The sequence below is a fragment of the Bubalus kerabau genome, chromosome 1 (genome assembly GCF_029407905.1).
Source record: "Bubalus kerabau isolate K-KA32 ecotype Philippines breed swamp buffalo chromosome 1, PCC_UOA_SB_1v2, whole genome shotgun sequence".
Classification (NCBI taxonomy): domain Eukaryota; kingdom Metazoa; phylum Chordata; class Mammalia; order Artiodactyla; family Bovidae; genus Bubalus; species Bubalus kerabau.
Window position 1 is genome coordinate 21137166 of NC_073624.1, and position 15204 is coordinate 21152369.

The 15204-nt window shown below is 40.9% G+C and overlaps 1 protein-coding gene across 1 annotated transcript in view; it reads right to left on the reverse strand.

The window, feature by feature from the left end:
• The window catches only part of LOC129641370 (pregnancy zone protein-like), a 65794-nt gene that overhangs the window by 17082 nt on the left and 33508 nt on the right, over positions 1–15204 (reverse strand). Inside the window, exons 14-22 of the mRNA XM_055566100.1 lie at positions 9809–9951; positions 9098–9247; positions 6089–6253; positions 4416–4515; positions 2672–2843; positions 2060–2288; positions 1064–1190; positions 742–863; positions 110–161 (exon numbers count right to left, since the gene is read on the reverse strand). Coding sequence (XP_055422075.1) covers positions 110–161; positions 742–863; positions 1064–1190; positions 2060–2288; positions 2672–2843; positions 4416–4515; positions 6089–6253; positions 9098–9247; positions 9809–9951 — 1260 coding nt within the window. The remainder of the gene's footprint in view (positions 1–109; positions 162–741; positions 864–1063; positions 1191–2059; positions 2289–2671; positions 2844–4415; positions 4516–6088; positions 6254–9097; positions 9248–9808; positions 9952–15204) is intronic.

Sequence of the window (15204 nt, forward strand, 5' to 3'; positions counted from 1 at the left end):
TTCTTTCCTTTTTTTTCCCACCAGAGAAAACGTGCCTCCAAGGGCATTTCACGTCATATACTTTGGCAAGTGGCTTAACATAAAAATTTTATCTATTTCTGACACTTACCTGATGCACAGAGAAGTGTGTTGAAAGTTTCTTCTCTTTCTATTCCTTCAGGCTTTGTATTGAAAGAAGAAAATTAAGAAGAAAAGTTATCTGTATATATATGGAATCTAGAAAAATGGTACTGAGGAACCTATTTACAGGGAAGGAATAGAGAACAAACTTGTGGATACAGGAAGGAAGGAGAGGGTGGGGCGAATTGAGAGAGTAGTATTGACATATATATATTACTGTGTGTGAAATAGATAACTAGTGAGAAGCTGCTGTATAGCATAGGGAGCTCAGCTCAGTGCTCTGTAATGACTTAGAGGGATGGGATTTGGGAGGTGAGTGGAAGGGAGGATTCAGAAGGAGGGGATACATGTATACATATAGCTGATTCACATTGTTATGCAGTAGAAGCTAATACAACATTGTAAAGCAATTATTCTCCAATTAAAAAATGAATTAAAAAAAAGAGAAGTGATAATGTATCAGAGAAGAAGCAATCACTTTAGAAGAGAAAATGTTAGTGAAAGCTTGAGTTGTGGATATATTCATATTCATGGGAATGAAATGTCACTGCCACATACATGTTAGATAATGTGATTTCCATAATAAAGCTTCTGAGACTCAGAGAAATTAGACCTTCATACCTCAACTAGTAAAGGCTTGATAACGGTGTCCTTCTGTCCAACTTCTGGGAAGTGAGGCACCTTATTGCCACATAGTTCCTGAGACCGCAAGGCTTCTGCAGTAGCTGTGAAATTCACCTCTCCTGGGGAATAAAATTCTTAAGGAGTTAACAGTGATCCTATATTGAATGGTTTCTTTTTTTTAAGCCTCTCCAATATATATAATTGTTTTCCTTCCATTGATCATTGTCAAAGGAGGAGAGAAAAGCATGCATCTGAGTGGGAATGGAAAGCAATCATTACAACAAAAGAAGTAGGATTTGTGAACACCATTATCACTCACCCAGTGACTTTGGGGTCACAGCCCAGGACATGGTTCTCTGCTTGTTTCCACAGACACAGTGAGATTCTTCATTCTTTTCTACTGGGATGGCCAAGAAGGCAGAAGAGGCCTCCAGCTGTATGCTCACCTGTCCCCCATTCCCACCCACAAGTTGGACAAAGAACACAGGGAAAAGGTCAGTAATGGAGTGTCAGGGCAGGAGGAGGGAAAGACGCTTAAAGGAACAATGCATACTAATGAGAGGCTTTGAGAAGCTGTTCAGCCAAGGTAAATGCTGTCAGTATTTTGTAGTTTAGATGTTTGCCATAAGGACATTGAAAAACTGACGGAAATCAGGATAAATACTCAGGATTTAGGCTTGTGTCAACACAAGGAAGAAATATTTGGCAAATCTAATACAGTTATGTAAAGTTTAAAAATAAAATAAAATTAAAAAAAAAAAAAAAAAAAAAGAAATATTTTTCTTTTGTTAGGGTGAAAAAATAATCAGGTGGGAGTAATATCTGAATTCAGGAATACACAAACAAAATAGAGTCCTGGATGACTATAACCTTACCACCTTGGATCTGTTGGGGAGCTTTGTTCTTAGCACTTGAAAGTGAAAGTCTCATTCACTCAGTTGTGTCTGACTCTTTGCGACTCCCTGGACTGTAGCCCGCCAGGCTCCTCTGTCCTTGGGGATTCTCCAGGCGAGAATACTGGAGTGGGTTGACATTACCTTCTTCAGGGGATCTTCCCAACCCAGGGATTGAACCCAGGTCTCCCACACTGCAGACAGATTCTTTACTATCTGAGTCACTAGGGAAGCCCGGATGGTTGTAACCTTACCACCTTGGACCTATTGGGGAGCTTTGTTCTTAGCACCTATTCTAGTCCAAAATTAGGCCACATTGTATTCAATTATGATTTACTAGGAGATGACATGGGGGAGATTTAAGAAATGAATGGTGTGTTCCTTCCTCCTACCTTCACTTACATCCAGACAAGTGCCCTTACCCGAATGCAATGAGACAGATAGTTGAACACAGTGGCTTTGAGTGTGAAGGCTTCTCCTCGAACCACAGAATAGGGAAGAGTGAGTTCCAGGAAGAAGGGCTGGAAGGCTGTGAGAGAGACGGTGGGTGAGAGTCCAAGCCCTGCTGTTCCAGACAAGCAGAGGGCACTGGCCTTCCACTCCGTGATGGTGTCAGGGACCTTGATTGCCAACTCATGTTTGCCCCACATACTAGAGAGGGGAAAAAAGAAGATGAGAGTAAATGAATTCCTTTTCTTAAAAGCATGGACCACAGCTGACTCTAGAGCATGACACTTTAGAAACCCAGTGTGATAAATGCTAAACTTGATATAAAGTTTGGTGCTCCTAGAGAGGTCTCTGAAATTTTTTTTTTTTCTTTTTAGGGTCAAGCGTGGCTTTCTATTGTTTTAAGTATCTCAGGACTAAATTAGAAAAACAAAATTGCATTGTTTAGCTATGAGATAAATGAACTATGAATCTACACATCTATCAGAAAAGAGTGGGGCAGAACAGAAAGGACTGGGAGCCCTACGATTACACCAGAATCGTAGAGGAGGATTCAAATTCTCAGTTCCAAGCAGCACACAACTTACTCGAGTGGCATCAACTCCCAGATCCAGGTCTCAGGAAAATACTTCCGGATTGTTTCTTTCACTTTCATGGCTGAAGAGTCTTCGCTCGCACTCAATGGATAAACTCCCCTTGCATCTATACCTGCTGGAGGAGCAGCCATTCCATGTATGGGGACTGGTAGGCCTTGTGAACCTGCTAGACCTGGAGCTGTGGAGAGACAACAAGAGGGCTTAATGTAAGCCTGAGTTTTATCATCAATTTCTCAGAGCTGCCTTGTGTATCAAGTAGAACAAGGCCATACGCTCAGGGAATGTCTTTTATTAGAACAATTTACCCTACCACCTTCTTACTTTGTTTACTCATCTAGTTGTCTTATTGGAAGGTTAATCCTGCTGCTTCATCAAATAGTTTAGAGGCAAATGTATTTTTCTCTAGAAATGAAAACAAATGTAACTATCCCTAAGCTGATTTTTCAACTGGTGAAAGGAAGAATAAAGAGTAGTTTAACACCCCTATACCACTCAGATGGTAAAGAATCCGCCTGCAATGTGGGAGACCTGAGTTTGATCCCTGGGTCGGGAAGACCCCCTGGAGGAGGGCACGGCAACCCACTCCAGTATTCTTGCCTGGAGAATCCCCATGGACAGAGGAGCCTGGCAGGCTACAGTCTATGGGGTTGCAAAGAGTCAGATATGACTAAGTGACTAAGAACAGCACAGCACATATTGCTTATGGGCTTCCCAGGTGTCACTAGTGGTAAAGAACCTGCCTGCCAATGTAGGAGACATAAGAGACATGAGTTCAATCCCTGGGTCAGGAAGATGCCATGGAGGCGGGCTTGGCAACCCACTTCAATATTCAAGAATCTCATGGACAGAGGAGCCTGGCAGGCTACAGTTTATAGGCTCACAAAGAGTTGGACACGACTGAAGCGACGTAGCTCAGCACACAGCACAGGGGGAAACAGGATTTGTAGGCATCTCAGCATGCCTAGAGAAATGTCTCTGTTAGCAGCAGAAGAGAAAATAAAATCTTTTTGACTTTTCCTCTTTTCTATGTATACTTGAGATACACAAGGAGACTAACAGTATGTCTTCCAAAAGCTGAATTATTCTATTCTATTATTCAACTTGTCAGAATCACTGATTTCCATAAAAGAATGACAGAGCCAAATAATATCCATATAATCGTTCACATTTCTCAGATCCCTTGCAGGTAGGGCACTGTGATTTGTGCCACTTCCACAGCTCGCTGTAAAGTCATGTGCATATCTACTCCTTCTCCCCCAAGATAGTAATCTTGAAAGGCATGCTGGAGATGGAGTCACAAGAGGAAAGCTGAATGAATCTCCTTGACAATGATTGGTCAGTGTTCTGACCAATGGAGGTGTTTTGAACAGCTCCTGGTCTCACAAGAAGTTTTTGTGAGAGCATTAAAATAAACTGTTAGGTGCTTAGACTCTGAGATGTGGAGGTTTGTTTGCTAAGACGGTATAATTTATCTTATCTTGACTAATTCAGATACTGAAGGCACAGTAGATAAAGAGGATTTAAAGTACCAAGACTGTATTTAATTTTGATCAGAGAGAGATAGAGAAATTATAATGTTTCATTTTTTTTTTTTCTAGAGAAAAAAGTTATTTGAGGAAATTTTACCAAGAAATTGCTGCAGAGTCATAACATTCAGTACTTAAAAAATTGGGTTTTTATCCCAACCTAGCAAAATGTTATTTTTTTATTATTTTAGCGGATAAATAACTTTCACCCTTACCTCCATAGTTGATAGACATTCCTGGATATGGAAGCGGCTGACAAAAATGTGGCTTGTGGATTTTTGAGTTGGTAAAAATACTTAATCCTACAGACTGGAAGAAAAATAATTATTAAAGCATATTGGCAATCCAGTCTGGAGACTGGGATATTTTCTTACATCTGTATTATACCCTTAGTATTATACATAGAACTCATAGGATTATCGTGAAAATTCCACCCAATGGAGAAGAGAGGTATTTTATAAAAATGAAAATGGGGTCACAGAGAGTTCAGATCGTCCAGTTGATGAATGGGAGTTGGGATTAGAATCTACTTCTGATTCCTATTTCTGAATTTTGTCTCCTATATGCTTGGTGCCCCTTTAATTATCTTTTGCTTCCAAGAAACTGAGTGTTTTAGCTTTGGATGTTTTTCTTGCCTTCCTCCCCCTGCCTCAAACCACACATTAACTTTGTTGCAGAGAACAGTTTTCTGTTTCTTTTCATTTGAAATTGTAGGGTTGCATATTGGAGATTTTTCTTCATAGTCATTACACTTTGCTTTGTTTTTATTGGGAAATATGCCTTTGCCTGAATATCTGTGTTCAACTCATCCCTTTTGTGATTTATCCTTTCGTTTTTTTCTTTCTCAGTTTTAAGTATACTGAAACTCTGCATGCAAAACACCCATTCAGACATCCACAGTAGCTTGATTCCTTGATTTCTGCTACAGACTTCCTCCTTCTTCAATATTAGTCACAGTTAAATACTACTTGCTGTGCTCTAGAGCGCTCGGGAAGCTGTGGGACTCTGAGGCACCGTTGTCAGTGGTGCCAGTGGTATGGAACAGGGAGAAAGAAGTCAGAAAGCAACATTTAACAGTTAATAAAGAGCCTTCTTTTTCTCCCTCCACCACCAACTGATTGCGGAAGCTCCAGAAAAGGGTGGTTTAAACTGCTCTCAGCTAAGCTGCAGACCTCCACAGCAGTAGGACGCATGGCTTCCTCAAGGTATAGCGAGTGTTTTCAGTCCTTTTTGGTGGAGCTAAGATTTAATCTCACAACCCGGAAAAACGTCCTTTTCATAATTCTGCCTAACTGTAGTTAAAGATACACATTTGCTCTAACGTACCTAAGGCATGCTAATGTTTCTACTCCAAGTTTCGCAAATTCTTCTCTATGAACAGCTACTTTCAATTCACCTGAAATTTTACTGCACTGAAACTGTTGGCCGCAGTATTTTACTTTATGTATTCAGTCATTTGCGGATTCATTTATTGTGAAATGACTGTTACCGTGGTTGCCAACAGAGTATTCACTTTTTTTAAGGATGTCAGAGGCTCTGTGGGAAATGTTTGCTTTGTTTTTCTCACATATTGGAACCTCTGAGAATCACTGAGAGGATATATCATGGTGACAACTAGCTTTGGGATCAACTTGGTTAAAGTTGTGGGCCCTGAAAGTACACCCCTTGCTCTTAAAGTGCCAGAGAAATTCATGACTGACTGTCTGTGTGTGTACAAAGCTCTCCATGCCTCTGACCTTTCAATATTTTTCTGTTAATCATAGCTTTGTCTTTTGGTGGTTGAGAGGAAGATCAGATTCTAGAGCTTAGAAATCCATTTCTTCTCCATCTTGATGATGAGGTAGAGATCAATTTAGGTTGTGTTTTTAGGAAGAGGAATTACCTCAAAGATACTGTAAGCATCGTCATCACTGATGACCTGCTTTGGAATGTAAATGATTCCATTGTGAGTTATGTCTTCCGCGTTGATGCATTTTTCCCCATCTTCATTCATGGGGCCTCTATATCCCATGCTAAAGATTCTCTTTACTGATAGCAAATTATACACCTGCAAAGTAGAACAAAGGAAAAACTGTTATTTATTTTATAAAGTGAGATAATGTTCAATCTGGAGTTTAAGAGATCTTGGTGTTTATTTAACACTCCCATAGCAACATTATAAAACATGACACAGAAATCATGGAGCGATATCAAAGGTTATGGATCCCAATCCTGTTGTTGTACGAAAGAAAATAATGTATAAAGAAATCAAATTCATTGATGAAAGACTCAGAGGTCATTTAGCTTGAGTAAGTCTAAAACTCAAGTTTCTTTGTCTCCCAGCCCAAATGCCTACTTTTTTTTTTTGAATTTATCTTTTGAATTTTATTTATATTTATTGGTGTATAATTGCTTTACAATGGGGTGTTAGCTTCTGCTGTACAACAAAGCGAATCAGCTATATGTATATATGTATCCCCTCCCTCTTGGAACATCCTCCCACCTCACGTCCCATCCCACCCCTCTAGGTCATAGCAGAGCACCAAGCTGAGCTTCCTCTGCTTTACAACAGGTTCCCGCTAACCATCTATTTTACACATGGTAATGTATATATGTCAGTCCTAATTTCCCAATTTGTCCCACTTTCCCCTTCGCCACCCTGTCTGTCTTCGTCTCTATTCCTGCCCTGGAAATAAGTTCATCAGTTCCATTTGTCCAGACTCTACATATATGGGTTAAGATATTTGGTTTTCTCTTTCTGACATACTGCACTCTGTTGACAGACCCTAGGTCCAACTTTTAAAAGAAAGCAAAAAGATAGAGAGTACAGAGAAGCATTATGAAACAATAGAAGTCCTTCATATCCATCACCTAGAAACAACCTCTGTAAATACTTAATATATTTCCTTTTCCCACTTTATGTGATTACATTCTTACCAAGTGTTTTTTTTTTTTTTTTTCCCCAGTCTACTGCTTTAGGACCAAGTTTAACTCAGGAGGAAACTAGATGCAAAGGTAACCTAGAAATAAATTCATTCTAGTTCAGTTTTTGCCTAGTGCGTGCGTGCTAAGTTGCTTCAGAGGTGTTGGATTCTTTGTGACCCTATGGACTGTAGCCCACCAGGCTCTTCTGTCCATGGAATTCTCCAGGCAAGAATACTGGAGTGGGTTGCCATGCCCTCCTCCAGGGGATCTTCCCATTCCAGGGATAGAAGCCGCATCTCTTATGTCTTCTACATTGGCAGGCAGGTTCTTTACCTAGGAAGCCCCATCATAAGGCCACCTTCTCAGTCGTACAGTATTCAGGCTGTTAAAGACACACTGACTCCATGCGGACCTGTTGTCATTTCTTATCTAAGCTGCTACCATAGCCTCCTATTTCCACGCTTTCATTCTTGCTCCCATACTCTGAACAGCAAACAGGATCTTCATAACTAGGTAAATCTAAATCGTCGCTCTCCTGCTTTAAAGTCCTCACTGATATATCACTGCCTTTGCTGTAAATTCAATTCCTGGGTCGGGAGGATCCCCTGGAGAAGGAAATGGCAACCCGCTCCAAGTACTCTTGCTTGGAAAATCCCATGGACGGAGGATCCTGGTAGGCTACAGTCCATGGGATCACAAAAGAGTTAGACACGACTGAGCGACTTCACTTTCACGTTTCACTTTGCTGTCAATGCCTAATTCCACTCCAAGTTCACAGTCCTCCTCATGATTTTCCTGACTTTTCATTCCACCTAATGCCTGTACCATCCTTTTCTCTCACCACTTTATGTAAGGTCATTACCATTTCCTTTGGAAACACTGTTGTTCTGGCCTCAGGACTTTCATGCTGCTTTCATTCTTTGCATTCCCTGCCCCTGCCCCTGTTATCTGACAATGCAAGAAGATATCCTCAATCACTACATTAAAACTTGTTCAACTGTTTTCTTCATCTCAACATCCTGTTTATTCCTTAAATGATACTTACCAACACTTAGAACTACTATATGTTGATATGTTTTTGTTGCTTGCTTGATTAACACATGAGACTATGAATCTAAAATGGTCAAAGACCACATCTATTTTTCACCATTAGAGCTCTTATTCTCAGAGCACTATGTTGTAGTCAAGATGCCGTGGATATTTGTTAAATAAATATATGGACAATGAAGACTGTAAAACTACTGAACTCTTTTACAAGTTTTTCATTATAAGAAATGGCTTTTTTTTTTTTTTTTTTTTTTTTTAGCTGTGCTGCGCAGCATATGGGATCTTAATTGCCGGAGCAGGGATCTGAGATCCCCACAGTAGAAGCAGAGTCTGATCTATTGGACCACCAGGGAAGTCCCAAGAAACATGTTTAAAAGACAAGTTTGACTGGAATCTCTTTTGTCCATACTTAAAACAAGTTAAGTGCCTGGACTTTGAAGAAGATTTAAAAATTTGACATTTCACATACTATCTGGAATTGTGGTGTGTTAGACATAGCACTGAATAAAATTTGGTTCAAGTTCTACCTTTAAAATATATTTTTTGGTGCATTGTTTCTATAGTTGCTTAATCTAACTCTGCTGTGTTTTCTTATTTCATAAAATGAAGGTAATAATGCTCTCCTTAAGGAATTATTCATTTCTTTACTCATTAAAAATGTGTTGAGCATCTTTTACATGTGAGGACTGTGCCAGGCACAGATGAGCAAGACAGCTCAGTCTTTGATACATTGTAGCAGACAATGAAGTGAGATTATCTATGGAAAGCATCTTGTGCAATGTCTTTTTCAGAAACAAGTAGAATTCAAACTCTTATGTGACTTAGTGCACTATTCATGACACTCTAAAGAACTTGTCCTTTGCAGGTATAACTTTCAGCTTCCAGAAATGGTCATATCATGTGTGCGTTTTCTGATATCCGAGATTGAGATGGGACTCACTGACTGAGGTGAGAACTCAGCTTCAGGCTTCATTAGTAGGACACTCTTGTCCACAGCTCGGAGGCCACAGAGAGAGTAAGGAGCGGCTGTGATCTTCAGGCTGGTGTTTGAGGCTGGAAGGCCTTGGGCTGAGGAGAAGCTCAGATTTACCTGTAAGGAGGATATAATTATAGCAATGAATTTTCCAATTGTTTCAATCTTAAGACACTCTTCTACCCCAGGCTTCCCATGTGGTGCTAGTGATCAAGAATCTACCTGCAATGCAGGTAAGAGATGCGGGTTTGATCCCTGGACCAGAAAGATCCCCTGGAGGAGGGCATGGCAACCCACTCCAGTATTCATGCCTGGAGAATCCCATGGACAGAGAAGCCTGGTGGGCTATGGTCCATAGGGTCACAAAGAGTTGGATATGAGTGAAGCAATTTAGCACACAGCACACACCCCAGGAAAGTCCCTAGAATATATTTTGAATTCCTCATGAATTTTCAGATAAAACAAGAGACTTGCAAGAAATCGTGCTAATGGCCACCTGCTTTGAACTTCTCCATTAGACTGCTCAGGTTTTGTTATCATTCTCTGCTGTTAGAGATCCTTTGGCAGAAAGTTTTAGAAGCACTACCTAACAGTCTGTTAATGACCACAAGTTCCTTATTTTCCATCCTTCAAAAAGAGGCGATGAAGAAAAGGACTGGGCTTAAACAAAACACCCACCTTATTGGCAAAACAGTTTTCAATGTCGAGCTCCTCAGTATCTGCGATAACTTCTCCATTAGGTAAAATGGTATAAACAAGTAACTGGGCTATAGGAGCAATGTCCGATTCCACTCGGAAGGAGAAGGAAAATACCCCTTTTACTACAAAGTAAAGAAAGTTCAAGATAATAGATTAGGAAGAGGGAAGAGCTTCAGTTTTATAAAGAGGAGCCTCTCAAATTATTTTACTTATTTACATGTGGAGTGTACTAAAGTTACAAAAAGACTTGCCTTTATGCCCTTGTGCTTGCAGTGAAAGTGAAAGTGTTAGTCTCTCAGTCATGTCTGACTATGTGACTCCATGGACTGTAGCCCTCCAGGCTCCTCTGTCCATGGAATTCTTCAGGCAAGACTACTGGAGTGGGTTGCCATTCCCTTTTCCAGGGGATTTTCCCCACCTAGGGATCGAACGTGGATTTCCTGTATTGCAGGCAGATTCTATGCAGTAGTATTCAGTAAACATATGCTGAACCACTGATACTAATATTTTCCTTAAAGATGTAGATTACATTGTTAATTTCCTCTGCTTAAGAAGGAAAGAACAGTTCTATTTTCAGTTTTTTAAGGAATCTCCACACTGTTCTCCATAGTGGCTGTACTAGTTTGCATTCCCACCAACAGTGTAAGAGGGTTCCTTTTTCTCCACACCCTCTCCAGCATTTATTGCTTGTAGACTTTTGGATCGCAGCCATTCTGACTGGTGTGAAATGGTACCTCATGATCCAGCAATCCCACTGCTGGGCATACACACTGAGGAAACCAGAAGGGAAAGAGACACGTGTACCCCAATGTTCATCGCAGCACTGTTTATAATAGCCAGGACATGGAAGCAACCTAGATGTCCATTAGCAGATGAATGGATAAGAAAGCAGTGGTACATATACACAATGGAGTACTACTCAGCCATTAAAAAGAACACATTTGAATCAGTTCTAATGAGGTGGATGAAACTGGAGCCTATTATACAGAGTGAAGTAAGCCAGAAAGAAAAACACCAATACAGTATACTAATGCATATATATGGAATTTAGAAAGATGGTAACAATAACCCTGTGTACGAGACAGCAAAAGAGACACTGATGTATAGAACAGTCTTATGGACTCTGTGGGAGAGGGAGAGGGTGGGAAGATTTTGGAGAATGACATTGAAACATGTGTAATATCTTGTATGAAACGAGTTGCCAGTCCAGGTTTGATGCACGATACTGGATGCTTGGGGCTGGTGCACTGGGACGACATAGAGGGATGGTGTGGGGAGGGAGGAGGGAGGAGGGAGGAGGGTTCAGGATGGGGAGCACATGTATACCTGTGGCGGATTCGTTTTGATGTTTGGCAAAACTAATACAGTGTTTGAGGTTTAAAAATAAAATAAAATTAAAAAAAAAAAGAAGGAAAGAACATTTAGTAAGTCTCTATTTTTAAATTAAAAAAAAAGACATTAAGAAGTCAAGATAGAAGAACTTCCAGACATCGTTAATGATCTCTATGATCCAGTAAGCACAAGTTTTGTCATATGAATGTGCTTAGTCGCTCAGTCATGTCCAGGGAAGCCTGTCATATGCATGAGGGGAAGTCAAAGAATGCAACACAGTCTTTACCTTCAGGCCATTTACAATAGAGCAGAGATACAGGTTCAGCTGGTAAAGAATTGGCCTGCAAAGCAGGAGACCCTGGTTCAATTCATGGGTGGGGAAGATTTCCTGGAGAAGGGATAGGCTACCCACTCCAGTATTCTTGGGCATCCCTAGTGGCTCAGCTGGTAAAGAATCCGCCTGCAATGCAGGAGAACTGGGTTCAACCCCTGAGTTGGGAAGACACCCTGAAGGAGGTCATGGCAACCCATTCCAGTATTCTTGCCTGAAGAATCTCCATGGACAGAGGAACCTGGCAGGCTACAGTCCCTGGGATTGAAAAGAGTCGGACATGACTGAGTGACTAAGCACAAGCACAGGTACACATAATCATATACAAAATATAGTATGCCTCTGATTTTTATAATGCATCTGTTTTAGTTGTTTTCTGTGTGAATTACATAGTGTTTAATTCACACACCTTTAATCTTGTTCTGTCTGATCTTTGTAGCTTAAATTTATTTTAAAGCTATTGTCCTATACATCTATAGAATATTTGAGGGCAACTTGTGGACAAAATACACAAAACAGCAGGGTTAAAATAAACGTGAACTATTGGCTGATTCATGTTGTTGTATGGCAGAAACCAATACACCATTGTAAAGCAATTATCCTCCAATTAAAAATAAATTTAGAAAATGAATTAGTAAAAAAAAATTGAAGTAGTAAAACTAAAACCATATGAAATTGAATTTCTGAAGCAGGGTTAAACATAGGCAGGAATTAATTATTAAGAGGCCATAACGAATGCTTAAACAATAGAGTTCTTAAATTTAACAGTTTCCCAGAAATCCAAGACAAATGGAAAAACAACCATTTACATAGCTATTGTTAAAATAAAGTATGCTTTATCTTACGGAAAGAGACACTTCCTTCTCCCCATTTCACCTCTCAAGATACTTAATATACTATGTAGGATTTGCCTAAGGGTCCCATGGATGGAGGAGCCTGGTGGGCTGCAGTCCATAGGGTCACTGGGAGTCAGACGGGACTGAGTGACTTCACTTTCACTTTTCACTTTCATGCTTTGGAGAAGGAAATGGCAACCCACTCCAGTCTTCTTGCCTGGAGAATCCCAGAGACGGGGGAGCCTGGTGGGCTGCCTTCTACGGGATCGCACAGAGTCAGACATGACTGAAGCGACTTAGCTGTAGCAGCAGTGAAAGTTAAAGTCTCTCAGTTGTGCCCGACTCTCTGCGACCCTATGGACTATACAGTTTATGAAATTCTCCAGGCCAGAATACTGAGAGGGTAGCTTTTCCCTTCTCTAGGGGATTTTCCTAACCCAGGGATCAAACTTAGGTCTCCTGCATTGCAGGCAGATTCTTTACCAGCTGAGCCACAGGGGAAGCAGGAACTAATTTTGAAGAAATTTCCTCATGAGGAAATTTGGTTTTTGATATGCTATTGGGAGCAAACTTACCTGCTCTAGAAAAACCAATATAATGTTCAGTCCCATAAAAATCCATGATAAATGGAAAATTAGAGGGACTGTTCCATATTTGAGTACCTGAATTCAATTTTTTTAAGCAATAAAAAAATTTAGTAAGAGAGATTTTTATGTAGATAAGACATTTTATGGACCTAAGGAGAATCTATGGTGAGCAGGGTTTAGAGTGGTATGTCTTCATTATGGCCTTGGTTGTCTCATGCTGCTGGGAAAATGGATAGACTAGGAAAAAAAAAAAAGCTTTCATTTAGTGATACAGTTAGTAGAAATTTAATAACAAATGAATTTGAAATTCAAAGAATCACAAGATTTTAAGCACAATCTAAAAGTCATGAGTAATTATAAAGGTCTTTTTAATCCAGCTTTTTATGATTAGTTCAACAAAGGTGGTGAATAGTAGAGTTAGGAGATTAAATAAAAATCAATCTTCATTTGGAAAATTCTGAAGAATGTTGAAGTGCAATGCTGGCTTTGTGTTGTGTTGAACTGCTTAAATAAAAAGAGATAAAGGGCCACTAGAGAAATAGAGTGAAAAGAGACCCTTCTTGGCACACTAGTTTATCTTAAGCAAATTGAGACTTTTTTTTTTTTGGCTAGCAATTTTTCTACTTTACAAAATAAAGAAATAGTACTTAATTCTAAGTTCTTCCATTAGAATTTTTAATAAAGCATGGGATTTATTCAAACACATAGGCAGAAGAGTGTATAAAAATACAGCATCTTGAGGGCAATGACCATGTTTTATTAATGTTTTTATGCAAAGCTCCTATTATGAGCTATATCAAGATAGAAAGATAGACTCTCTTGAAGTATAGTTTTGATGGGGAAACTTTTTTTCCAAAAAATTTAACAGTTGTAAATCATAAAGAAATATCTTAACTTTCATTTATGAATTAGTTTAAGAATATGTATTGTGGGGGAGGAGCCAAGATGGCGGAGGAGTAGGACGGGGAGAACACTTTCTCCCCCACAAATTCATCAAAAGAGCATTTAAACGTTGAGTAAATTCCACAAAACAACTTCTGAATGCCGGCAGAGGACATCAGGCACTCAGAAAAGCAACCCAACTCTTCGAAAGGAGGTAGGAAAAAATATAAAAGACAAAAAAAGAGACAAAAGAGGGAGGGACGGAGTTCTGTCCCAGGAAGGGAGTCTTAAAAAGAGAGAAGTTTCCAAACACCAGGAAACCTTCTCACTGCCGAATCTGTGCCGAGCTTTGGAAGCACAGAGGGCAACATAAAAGGGAGAAAAAAAAAAAAAACAATTAAAAATCGCAGATTGTGAGCCCTACGGTAACTCCCCCAGCGGAGAAGCAGCGCAGACGCCTGCACACAGCATTAGCAAGCCGGGGCTGGGCAGGGAAGCGCGGCGCGGGCTGTGTCCCTTAGAGTAAGAATCCGGCCGAATGTCCTGAGCGCTATCTGAGCGAAATAATTTGGGCTAGCAAACCAGACTGTGGGATATCTACCACGTGAAAAGCCAGCCCTAACCTAAGACACCTCCAGACCCGCGCACAGAACAAAGGACTGAACAGAGATAGCCGGCTGCAGACCTTCCCCCTCCGGTGACAGGCAGCCAGAGCCGGAAGTTGGCAATCGCAGCCCCAGAGAGACACTATCTATAAAACTGTAAGCAGGCTTCTTTGCTAACTAAAACTTCATGGGGGTCTGGACGGTCAACATATGCCTGAGAAGGTGCGCTGGTTTTACACCCAGATAACCGAGTGGCGGGGAGGCGATAAGTTGCAGCATTGGCGCTCGCCAAACACCTCATCACCTGAGCTGCTCGGATCTGGGAAGAGCACAAAACGCAGGCCCAACCGAGTCTGCGCCTCTGAGGACTACCCGAGTGCCTGAACCTGAGCGGCTTGGACCTGGGAGCTCAGCCCAGGGCCGGCCTCTGATTGTTCCCGCGGAACAACCTAGAGCCCGAGCAGTGTGGGCAGGGAGGCTACACGCGCTGTGAGCGGGGGCAGACCCAGTGTGGCTGAGGCACTGCGAGCGCACGCCAGTGTTATCTGTTTGCAGCATCCCTCCCTCCCTCCCCACAGTGCGGCTGAACAAGTGAGCCAAAAAAAAAAAAAAAAAAAAATAGTGTCCTCCAGTGTCCCCTTTGTGTCAGGGCGGGAACCAGACACTGAAGAGATCAGCAAACAGAAGAAGCTATAACAGAGGGAAACGCCTTGGAAGCTACAGGCCATAGATTAAAACCCTGTGGTTACTACGGACTACATAGGAAGGGGCCTATAGATCTTGAGAAATATAAGTCGGACCA